At 35.5% G+C, this 13,434-nt stretch overlaps 1 protein-coding gene across 1 annotated transcript in view; it reads left to right on the forward strand.

The window, feature by feature from the left end:
• LOC144444645 (uncharacterized) overlaps window positions 1-13,434 on the forward strand; it is a 30,151-nt gene that overhangs the window by 10,081 nt on the left and 6,636 nt on the right. Inside the window, exon 2 of the mRNA XM_078134140.1 lies at window positions 12,615-12,911. Coding sequence (XP_077990266.1) covers window positions 12,615-12,911 — 297 coding nt within the window. The remainder of the gene's footprint in view (window positions 1-12,614; window positions 12,912-13,434) is intronic.

A 13,434-nucleotide genomic window follows, 5' to 3' on the forward strand; every position in this document is an offset into this window, starting at 1 on the left:
GCTGACGATGCCTGACCGACATATGGCAATATCAGATTTATATATCAGTTGTTAATAGTTGTGTTGACAATGTGAAACCATGATGCCCTTCTGTCCTGTGTATGTAATTCGAGTTGGAGAAACTGATACTGTGCATATGTATCGTATATGTATTTCTTGTCGGAAAAATGAACTTTGTCACTTACAAGGATATTCCCATTGCTGCCTCCTTTAATGAAGTTAATGTATTCCTGACCCAGGGTTTTCACAAGGTCACATACGTCACATGCTTGTCTGGTCAGTCAGATCACGATTGCTTTGTCAGAGGTTCAGGTTGGCACTCTATAAATGATATAGTAAAAATAATACAGTGAATATTTCGTTTCAAAACATGACCTTTCTATTGATTACTTGGAGGGAAATGTACACACAATTCTTTACATTAATCCTCCTTCATTACATTCTTCTAAAAATTATTCGGTTGTGATTAAAATGAAAGATGACCACAAACAATGAATAGTCCTGTGGTGCATTATCTACGGTATATTATACTCGGGGCCCGTATTCTGATGACTTAGTCCGGCTTGTTTGATAGATACATGTTTTAATGTACACGATCATGCACGTGTGTGGAGTGATGAGATACCCCTAGTCATTGGGTACAAGTTCGATTTCATTTTAGTTGCAGCTACTGTATATTTATATCAGAAATGCTTGTCATCTACCAGTGCTAATTGTCTTAGAATGACGTAGACCAAAACACGTCATGATGTATATATAATTTACACTCCTTACGCAAAGTTAATCGCCATTTCAACATTAGACCTACTGACATCTTCATTAATTAAATTATAGACTGTGGTATTTCTATACTGAACTAGACTGGGATTTAAGAAAAATGTTAAAAAGGTAAATAAAATACAAACCAAATACTAAATATTTCGAAAATTGAAAGTGGATGCACAAATCATCGTCCACATATTTTCATTTAAATACCACTGGGTTGCAGAGAACACCTACATGTATGCAAGCTTGCTTCCAATTGAATTGACCTGTGCTGTAGTTAAGTCACACCAAGGCTATTTACTTCGAACCGCGGGAAATTTTATTTCTCATGTGACATTACCGGGACCCGGGATCGGAGTCAACTCTACTTCGACAGAAGTCATAAAACCTAATATTATAAGCTATTGTTTGGTACTGAGAAAGTCAGATTGAATTACTTGACAAATGCGTTTCCCGCCTTAGGGTATTGTTGAGAATCGTGTCATCAAATGACACCAACATGACTCCGAAAGAGGCGTAACCTACACGCATTCATTTCACCGTGTTCACTAGTGGCTACCAATGATTGGCTGTCGGCCATTCCGAATAGAGAGACATGCAAGATGTCGTGTTTCTGATCGATGTGCAAGCTCATTCACACGTTAGCTTTTCGCGCCAACATTCTGCTCGGAACTGAGGATGTACATGCGTTGAACACATTTCATACGCAATCATTTTTAAAAAGACAAACATAAAGTATCAGACCAGCCGCGGCTTTGGTAAAAACATAGAAAAAATGTGTTTACTTTTAATTTATATGGCGATTTCCTGGTGAAAGTCATTAGTAAAGAACGTACAAGTTATACAATTCACAAATTCAAGAGGACTCGACCTTGCACAATTTGATGTTACATACCAATTAACTAATCGAATGCAAAATCACACTCTAGGCTCTGATTTCCATCGTGGTCAATGATAATTGGCAAAGGAATCTGAAGTCTGCAGTCTTTTTTGAGTTTTGGAGCGGGAAGCTAACACATGAATAATTACGGATAGTAACAACGTAAAAGTATTGCATGTGAAATATTAACAATGAGACTATCGTTAGCTACATTGCTGTATAAATACAACTTCATATTTCAGATTATTAAATAACACTTACCAATTTATCACATTTCAATGATAGGAGATTCTTGTAGACGTTATCTTCAGCATGGTAGGTTTATTTTTTTCCTGCATATGTGTAAAGCACAGCTACACAGTTCGACCAGGCTCGTTCGTTCCAATAGAATGGTAATTTACCTCGATACGCTGGGCGCGCTTCTGAAACGCGCATGCGTTCTTGATTGTTATGTGCGAATATTCATTGAATTGATTAATGAGTTTCCGTGGCTGAATAGAGTGCAGTGAGTGGTAAAAATTCCATTGCACATTGCAAAGCTATCGACTTGCAGAGATGTGTCAAAGGCGTATGCATTTTGTGGACTCGACCAGAATTCAATATAGACATTACAATTCACGCCACTTGTACATGTAATAAACTCCCAAATGAAATGCCCTATCTGTTACTCAGCAGGACGACATTGCCGCGCTCCATAATCCGTTCCTTTTTAATAATAATAATGATGATAATAATAATAATAATATTATCAATAATAATAATAACGATAATAATAATAATAATAATAATAATAATGATAATAGCTACTACTAATAATAATTATTATTATTATAATATATATATATATATATATATAACTCGGTGGGTATCAATCTGCTATAAGACAGTGCTCTATACCGCAGTGGCAGAGCGTAATAGAAACAATGAGCCTTTTTCCGTATCCTGGTCCATCAACAAGAAAGCCCAAGCATACACCAATAAAACAAAACGATGCAACCTGTGTTTAACCGAAAAACTAACTATTATTAAAGCAGACAAAAGCTCCACACTAAACAAAAGAACTGAGTTGATATCCAAATGCCGACACGAGAATAAGTTTTATTTGTCCAACTTCAATAGAGCATCTATCACCTAAACTATTAAACCCGTTAACTAACGGAACATCAAAGCCCAACATGGAACAACCCGCCAACACTTACTTGTCCGCACCCAATAACCCACACAATAACAACCAACACCTCCACACATACAACACCTACCCACCGACACAGACAATAGTGATGGTATTTCTATTGTCTACACTCTATATATACAGCACACCCAGAGAGTAGGCCTCAGAGTGTCTGATGATCGCAATATGCGTGAAACTCCGAGTTACACCCAAGAAAGAGTTCCAGAACTATATATATATATATGTATATATATACTCATATATATATATATATACTCACCGAGTTATATATATATATATATATATATATATATATATGTGTGTGTGTGTGTGTGTGTGTGTGTGTGTGTGTGTGTGTGTGTGTGCGCGCGCTCGCATGTGTGTTTGTACAATTGTGTGTCACGTTTTGCACTGTTTACACACAAGATAAAAGAGTGTCAACTCTAGAATTTTTTATCAAATGTACTTAGATTCGTAAAAAAAAACTCAATAAATTATTTGAAAAACGACCTTTCTACTTCAGATGTATCGAACACATTCCTTTGCTTGGTCTGAGACTTATTTGTGACTTTGTAAGCTATGTGTGTAGGTTCATCAACTTGTCTCTCAACCTATCATCTGCCACAATCCCAAGTGTATGATTATCTTGGTCGATACATTATAAAACGGACTCTTAACGACGGTCCTGTTTTGGTGCAAAGCTAAAGACAACAACTTGACAGTTTTAGCTACATAATTGAAACCCTAAACAAGAGATTACGATTGCGTGTTTACACTTCACATTTTCATTGATCGCATCCATGACTGGAAGTGCGGGGGCAGGGGTCTTTGTTGAATTCGTAGTCGTACGTGCGTAGTCAGTTAATTATGTAATATTATCAATGTCGACCCAATTGGCAAATTGCATGTTATTCCGATTAAGTGGTGTGAATTCTAAGTACGATTCCCTGCTTTCAGGCCTGTCATAAAGTATTTGCCTAACAATACCATAAAATGTGAAAATATTTTGTCAAGTTGAGCTTGTATCAATTCCGTTAGTTTAACCTACTCTCTTGGATATCAAAGAACTAGCATGCGGTTCGATACAAATTAAGCTACATGAAGGCTCCAAAACTAAGGTGAGCTATGATGTGTCCCCTGTTGAAAAAAAAAACACTCTAGTTCGCAGCTTGCGTTTTTGCCTTTTCTCCTTTATTGACCATTTTGAACGTTTCTTCATTTTACGCGTTCAAGCTTATTACAAGTGCTAGGGAATTCGAGTTTGTGTTATTTGATAATTGATATGAAGGACGAGAAAGAAACTCCTTAGAGGGGTTTATGTTACTGAGACAGGCAATTAGCACTGTTTTGTTGAAAACGGGGTACACACAAAACAAAATTTATGATGACAACTGTAAAAACAAATTGTAAAAAATCAAAATTGCCTTCTACAGAAAAATATGAAAAATATGATATAATAATATATGCAGGTGTCAAATTTCATCATAATGTAAACAAACTATCCTTTAATGTTTTTAATGTTACGGGGAATATTAAAGGGACAAACTCGGAAAATTTGGAGTCAATATCTTTATTTTTAACAAAGTTACAACAATATTTCTACAATAAAGAATTGGATGAAAAATAGCCTAAACGACAAACACCAGGTTTAAAAAAAACAAAACGAAGTGCTCATTGACTTTAAATAAACCCGTACTGTAGTTCCTGATCGTTATGCTGTAAAATAGAATGTGACCGAATATAGATACTTAGGATATACAAAGTTTAACTCGCATTTAGGGCGAACACAGATTCCAGTCCTAATAATCATGCTTTGTTTGAAAACAATTATTGTCCATTAAGTTTTGCAGACTGACTTCCATCTTTGAATTTATTTGCATTTTCAACTGCACTGTTCTTACATCGTTTTATTCGACTAACAACAAGAATGTACTGACTAAGCTTTAACTGACTTGAATATTTTTGTTTTATGGGTGGAAATAGAATCATGAGACCGTAAATATATAGATTCTGTGATGAAAGCATAGCATTAGGAATGGTGAATTGTAAATATCATATTTTGATACAATTTCGTTTCCAAAAGTTTAGAAGAGTAAAGATAAAGTCGGGTTTTGTACCTGCTTCCATTGATATCCTAAATATCACAATAGCTGAAGTACATATTTTCAGTAAAAAATGCTTTGTGCATCTATCGTGTAATTGTTAAATTTGCACACAATTTCATCAGATTTTAAGACATTTTGAGATCTTGTGTCCCACACAAAGTCCCCAGTGCAGGGCTTTTAGGCTAGCTAACACCAAAACCAAAACGTTTGACAATGGTTATTATATCTGATTGTTAAAACTTTATTACGCATGACACCTTGAGTAAGAGATGTTTTCATGTTGTTGAATACGTGAGTTGGGGTATCGTACACAATATGTTGCAACTAACTATAAAGTTAGCTTCTTTTGATCACATCATCTTATAAATTGGAGATGAATCGATACGCATGCTTTCTACGAAACTGGATTGTGTTACACGACTACACTGCAGTTTATCATATACTTTGTACAGAGACCAATATATAATGACCTATGATCACTCCATTTGTCCATCCATCACTATTCATACTGTTACAAAGCTAAAGTTTCATGAACAATTATACAAATAGTAGCAGAATTGTCGCCCTTCAATGTAAACTCCCAAGCAATTCATATTGTCGGACCATTTTAAGCGCCGACGAACATTAAAACACACATTTTGATAAAGAAATGATCTATGTGAAATGTATTGATCGAAACCAAAAAGGCTATAACATATTTATTGTCATACTCCTTTCTTTTGCCGTGTTCTTTTCTTTGCTGTCCACAATCATCATATCCATGTGTCACGGTCTTACCGCTATATCAATGTTGTCCTACATTTGCCAACTTGTAAATTCTTTCACACATCACCACATATAGCTGAATGACCTAAATATCACCAAACCTATCTGGTAGCAGGGAAGAGAACATGTGTTTTTCTAGACAGTAACCCTTCCTTTCCAAAGGTCAGAAATTCGATTCTGTGTGGTTAATGACATGGTTCTCCATCCATCATTTCTACTATTAAGCTAACAATATCATACTTGTAGATTATTTTTTTACTGATTAATCCACTACAAATAAATTGCCCCAATAATCTTTTCATGTAGGCTTGTGTGGTTTCTAATTTTCTTGCGATCAATTGAAGTCGACACTCTACATACCCCGACGTTTAATTTGTAAATGGTTATGCTATTCTACATCATTATGATAGTCCCGTCAGTATCTGAATATGCTAGTTTTATGCCAGCACCACATTCAGTTATTTAATCTATTTACGTGTATATTTAGAGGATATCTGTCGAGAAGTTAAAACCAAAGAGCCAAAAACTACAAACAACTACGATCACAATGAGTGAAATTTAAGTTCAAAGTCAATATTGTGTTGCGACCTCACCCCCCCCCCCCCGGGGGGGGGGCAACTCCATGGGTAACATTACGGGGGGGGGGGGCTCCTCACAAGCATTAAAACCCAAACTGTTGTGATACCACTTTTATGCAAAAAAGGATACCCTTTCTGATACCATTTTAATTAGTCTAAGTACAATCGAACTGTCCTTGTTCGCTGTGACCGTCTCAGTCCACTAGCACTCACTCTGTTGTCTTGTGTTGATGGCGGGACTACAAATCTGATAACCCCATCATCATCATCTATATGTTGATTATGATCATTATGGTTCGGTTCTTGGATTTTTGGATGTTTTGCTGGAGACACACTTGAGTGTCTGGTTATGGTTGCACTTGCAGGAATATTGCATGCTAGCTGTACGTGATTAAAACCAGGGGTTTTCAGGGGAAGGTGGCCCTAGATCTGAAGTGGCATGAGCGACGAGAGAAGTTTTTCAAGGAAGAAAAACAGGCTGAAACACATAGTCTAATTTACAGACCCTTTCTGATACCAACACTTCATGAAAAGTATACCCTTTCTGATACCAATCAGCATAAAAAACGACCCCTTTCGGACCCTCCCCGTATAGCCGTCTATGGGAGTTGCCCGCCCCGAGACCTCACATTTACTCATCTTGGCATTACATCAGTGTAGCATTGATATTATAACTCACTCTTAGTATAAAGCTAGCAAATTCAGTATGGATTAGTTAATCATACTTCTCTTGATGTATTGTTCACGACTTTTGATCATTTCAATGTTAAGCAAATCGGCATTACCTTGTTGATGGCAAGTCAACCACAGTTTAGTTATATAATTTTCAAAGTTCAGCGACGTTGATGGCTAAAATGGGTCAACGACTTTTGGCGCAATTTTTGTGCTCTAAATTCCTTGAAATTGAGAAGGGCCGCCCAGCCATCTAAACATGTTTGTTCCAATTACAGTTTGCGTGGTCGTTCATGCCAGTATGGGGTAATCATACAATAATGCAGCTTAAGTTAAGGTGTCTTTTTATGTGTAGTCGCGCCAATTTCAACGTATTATCGGAACGATAGAACGCTCATGATCTTCGAGAGAATCACAGAGGTATTCCATCCTAGTAACTGGTTTGGTAGATATAGCTAAGATGGCACTGTCAATGCTGTCGTGTGCCGAATGCCGTATGAAGACATAGAGGAACGAGAGACACGTAGGTAAGTTGACAAAATTATTTTAGTGAATTGACAAAATATTTTGTACCATTGTCATTATATGTATTCCATAACAGCAGACTGACTGAAAATGCTTGAAATGGTTAATTACACAGAAGTGAAGTTCATACATTGTGTCTCCGTTTTCACGACACTTTTTACGCACATTTCCATGATTGGATTTTATCTAAATCATGTAACATTGACTGAGAAAAATGAAGAACGTATACAATAGAAGTGAGTGACGTGTAACAAAAGTACAGCATACTTAGCTCTTTCGTGACCTTACTCCTGATAGTGCATATGCATGTCTTCTGAATATTCATTAACTGATGTATTAAAGCAAAAACTTGGGAAAAGGCGGGAATACAACATATGTGTATCTGATGTTGTAATCAATCCCGTTAGTAAACTGGCACACTTTATTAATCTAGTGATCTCGTATAAATAACATAGACATGTATGGAATTTGGTGAACATACACTTTCACTATATTTTAGTTCAATCATCAACCAAGTAGTTAATTACTTGCTTACTTACTTACTTACATACTTACTTAATTAATTAATTAATTAATTAATTAATTAATTAATTAACCAATTAATTAATTAACCAATTAATGAATCAATTGTAAATTCTTTTAAGATGGATGTGTATATATCTGTACGAGTAGGTTGATAGAACTACTAGATGTAGACACAGGAGACAGTGTTTGCTATTTGGAGGTTGTTAAAAGGATATATATTTTTATAATTCTATTATTTATTTGAGATGTCGTACAATATTTACGAACACTATAAAAACAAAGAACAAATTCACAAAGTTCCGTAACATTTACAAATCAACTATTCATTTCAGTACATTTTCTCTAAAATTACTAAGACCGGTAAATATGCTGGTATTTTGCAAGATATTGATAAAATTGAATGTCCTAGGTAAAAACGAGTTTTTCCTTTTGTGTGCAATTAAAACGGGTCACTTCAAAAGTGTAGTGTTAACGGTGCTTCCTAGATCCTGGAGGGAAAATGAAACGGAAACCTGGGAACAATATACATTGGGTTAATTAAAAGAGCCGTTTCCCTCGAGATTGAAGGCTTTAAAATACTGATAAAAGATTACTGTAATCTTACTTTACTTCATGTTTATATATATTGTATAAATGTGTTGATTCTTGAACAGGCAATTAACACATACACGGCTATTACATATAGTAATTAGTGTGTTATATATACTATCTGTAGGCTCCACAATGATGGACGTTGTTGAAAACATCGTCAGCAAATTATACAGATTGAACCTGCTGAATAAGAAGATAGAAGATTCGACCCTAAAAAATATTGAGAGGAGTTTCGGTACGTCACAGTTATTTACCTTTTTACACCTCTCATCATAAAAATTTAAAACAAAGCATCAGTATTCACAGTTTGTAATCATTCTTTCAAGAAAAAAGAAACGTTTACAAAAATAGCGCGCGTTTTACATGTATTCATTTACTTTGACTGAAAATGCCATGTGTTGACGTGATACTGACTGCGTTGACCTTCATCAGTACTGGTGCGATACAGTTACATCGGATCGGATGACACTGCATGCACTCAGGACTAAATATAGTCACTCCTATTCAATCGACCATGAACATATACAAATAGTTTACATTGTAAGTACGTTCAGTGTGTTTCACAGACATTAGTAGGACTTTTCTATATTACTTTGTTTCGGATAGATACAGTTACTGTATATTACCAAATAATATGGGTACATTTCTCGCGTAATTGTTGCTGGAAATGTAATTCATATGTTTTAAAATAATTACCTAAAAATCATCACTTAGATAAGTAAGTAAAAGTTGTATTTGTGTAACTTGTTATTGTTTTCCTAATACTAAAGATAATTAAACTATGACATCTTTTACTTCGCAGAAACTACAGAGACGGTTGACAGTTAATCGGCCAAGAAGAAAATAATATTTTATAAGACAGTGCTATATATGAGTTCTGATGACGACGAATCGGAATGGGAAATTTGGAAGTAACACAAGATGAACTAGATGACATTGTGTAGCAAACGAACAATCAATGAATTGCATGTTAAGGGAGAGTTCATTTTTACGGCTGGGGATGTGCCGGGAATTGTTTGTGTTGTACTGAAACAGACTTTTCCCCTTGTGAGCCCTTCCGAAAGAAGCCCCACCCCTAAATGAAAACAATTACTATTTTAAAAAAAACAACAACAAAAAACGTTAAAAGCAATCTCCAAGTGTATGCCATGGGGTGTTTATAATTACCGAAGGCGATGGTGTTGAATAGCCAAAGAATACTGGAATATGGTCTTCAACACCTCAATTATTTAGTAATTCAAAAATTATTCTACAGCACAATGTTGTTGTCCCAATTTTAACGATATTGTATACATTGTAGATTTGCTGACATAATGATGTACATGACAAATTCTAGCCAAACGTTTTTACTTGAGTTTATTGGGCACTATCCAGTTTTCAATTTATTACACATGCGCGTACGTGTGTGTGTGTGTGTGTGTGTGTGTAAAGATAAACTATTAATGGAAGGTTATAACCTGCCTCATAATTGTACATAAGTAAATGCACCTTACATAATTGCGGCAAAGCTGAAACATTTTTTTTCTTCAAATTTACAAGGTTAATAACTGCTCCTGGGGCTTAGTTTGATTCGGAGAGGCAAAACTCAATATCGGAATAAGTCAAACCGTCCCACCGATCTGCTTTGTAAAAGTGATGACTTAGCCCCCCCCCCCACCGGCCGTAAAACTGAATTTGCCCTAAAATGCTTTGAACAAATTTAGGTAAAGTTTGAGGGAAGGGAGGGTGTTTTAAAGTGGCACAAGCTGAGTTTGTAAGCATATTACTCAAGTGAAAATACTTTAACAAACCACATTCCAGTGCATTGTTAATATTAATGCATGTCGTTTCCCATGACATTACGATTGTCTTCTGCCATCGTTAGAACAGTTGATTACATAGTGCTGATTTCCTGAACATGTTTTTATATCATTACGTATTATAAATGAAATCATCGGATATTTTTTTTAATTATATCATGACAACCATGTTTGAGTTCAGTCAATCACAAGTGGTGGTGGTGGTTAAGTGTGCTTCAGTAAGTACAATACTGCAAAAATTACACCGAAGTACTTATAAACTCAGCTTGTGCCCTTCAAGTCTAAGGCGAAAACTATTAGTGTTTCCCATATTTTGTCTTCACTCTCTTCAGGTTATATTGTTAAATTTATTGTATTGAATTACGTGTAAACGTTTCACTAATTTTCCATAATGTGCATATAGAGATATGGCAATAATGTAAATATCTGACCAAACTGCCAGTGTGTATGTAGTTCTACAAGAGTTTACATATATCATATATTGTGCTAGACAACCACGGTGCATTTTACCAAGTTTGCACATTGAGCCAATTTACTAGCTGTAATTCTGGGCATGTCAGTGCCTTTAACTTTGATATTGTTAGTATTGGTATTTTATGTCAGTAACTAAAGAGAAGGAAGGGCTTGTTAATTATTTGTCTATTTTCGAAGAACTTTTGTATTGTTTTTGTGAAGAAAAAAACTTAAACTAGAAATGAAAGCGATCGCTTATTATCGGAGACGATATATTACGGCCGCTAAGAGTTCACTAAAGTTAAATGAACTCAATTCTTCAGTATGAAGTTGATCGAGGTCAGTGTCAATGCAACCGAAACATTAATACTATCAAATTATGATAGTTTCAAAATAGCATAGTTCACTCTCATTATCATTTATCATATTATTCTGATTCTTTTGTTTTACCGGCTATTGCTTATGTCTCCTTTGATCATCAAAAGAGGGCGTACAACTATTTGTGACGAGTTAATAACTTGACGAAAAGGAAGTGATTTAAGAGATTGTCGTAGAGGTCGCTGCATTGATGAGCAACTATTTCTTGAATGGGAATTTATGAGTATACACTTGATGTCACAATACAGCATTCGTGTGAATAGATTAGCAAACACAATAGATCAGTTATTCAGAGAAAGGTACCTACATATAAATAGCAAGTGACAACTAGATATAGATAATTGTTTCACATATTTCTTTTCTTCTCTGTTTTGTAATGGTTTAGATAATCACCTCTGGAGTACACACCTTCAATAAATTATTCTAATTATTAATTAATAACGTGTTTGTGTAATCATTTATGCAAATGTATGCATCGGGTATGAAAGATATTCGTGAGTATTCGTATGGGTATGCCTATAGTATTCTCATCAGTTTACGTTAATAATACGTTTACATACCCCTGAATATGCCCTGATTATGGTTAAAATACGCCCATATTCCTATCATAAGGCATGTATTCACATCCTATTCATAGGCGTATGCTAAGATATTCATGGTGAGAATATGATGTGAATATTATGTGTAAAAGTGGTTCATCTTCTCATCGTTTTTCATGCTATTCTTATGAACATACGTCGACTCCAAATTCTTAGCATACGTGTGCATATGTCTGAATAGTAGGATATGCCACTAGATATTTACTACAAATGCAAACGTTTTCGTATGCGAATATGTAACATTTGGTGTAGTGTGTGTATTATCATAGTAGTCATTTAACTTCTCCTTGTGAATTGCGAACTATACAAACTTTCAGGAAGCAATTTACATGTACATCAGAGTGATGATTACGACATATATTTGAGGTCACTACACAGGAAGTGAAAACTGTGATTAAAGGCTTCGTTTAGATTAGGATTACAATTTAGGGGATGCGTCACAAATAGTTGTCTAACAGAATAAAGTTGTCTAGCACGAAAGAATTCTACTATGTATATATAATTCTTATAATAGAGGGTAAAAGTAATGTGTAAACTTCGGACTGAATCGTGGGCCTTTTGATGTCCGTGTGTGTGTGTGTGTGTGTGTGTGTGTGTGTGTGTGTGTGCGTTTATATATATATATGTGTGTGTGTGTGTGTGTGTGTGTGTGTGTCCGTCATGTCCGTCTGTATGTACACCCGACATCTGAAAAGACACTGGACTGATTATAAATTGTATAGTTATACAGTTTTATGATGTATAATGGGATCATACTGTATTTCTCTCCCTTTTTGTTTCATATTGATATATTTTGATTTTTTTGAAGGCGTACAGTGCCTTGTGAGGTATGTGAATTCTGAAAAGCCAGTCAAATTCTCTTGCAAACCACAAGAAAGAGTGTCAGATTTAATGGGTAAAATCCGATCTCAGATGGGAGAGTTTCATCTGAAAAGGCACGATGCAAGACAAGAGAAAGATTCTAGGAACGAAATCATCTTAAAGATTTCAAACGAATCTGGGCACAAAGGCAAACGCGTCAATCGTTATGAAACCATTGGTAATTTGGAGAATACAGACTTGGAGTTCTTCTTTCAGAAATTGGGGACTAAACCCACATGTACAGGTAAGGTTATTTCTTAGTCATAGTGTGATATATTCAAGAATAGGCGTATCATTTGAGCCCTTCATTTGCATTTACGTATCGAAATATACACAAAATCTTCCTAATATCTTAGAACATCCGGGATACTTCCCATGAAGTGGGCCTTATACTACATCACACATTCGAAATATAGCAGTTGTCATGAATTGCCCAATTATGTTTACAGAATGAAACAACTATTTCCCAACATCAGATCAAGGGCATGAGGCAACAATTCTGGTGTCTATAACAATATTGAATAACGTGGTTATAGACAACATCAACACGTTCCATCAAGTTATTGTTTATCATTATTTCAGTATCTTGAATCGCTAATCAATATCTAATTATAATACACAGAGAAACACATATATTTAACTCGATCGAATCGCGCTGGAATACAGAATACAGGGGATGCTGCGCTGTGTAGTGTACCGATTGAATAGCGCCCTCAACGGTCATAGAATTTCCTTCTCTGTCTTGTCGCGCGATCGCGAGAACGAGA

This window comes from Glandiceps talaboti, chromosome 13, assembly GCF_964340395.1.
Source record: "Glandiceps talaboti chromosome 13, keGlaTala1.1, whole genome shotgun sequence".
Lineage (NCBI taxonomy): Eukaryota > Metazoa > Hemichordata > Enteropneusta > Spengelidae > Glandiceps > Glandiceps talaboti.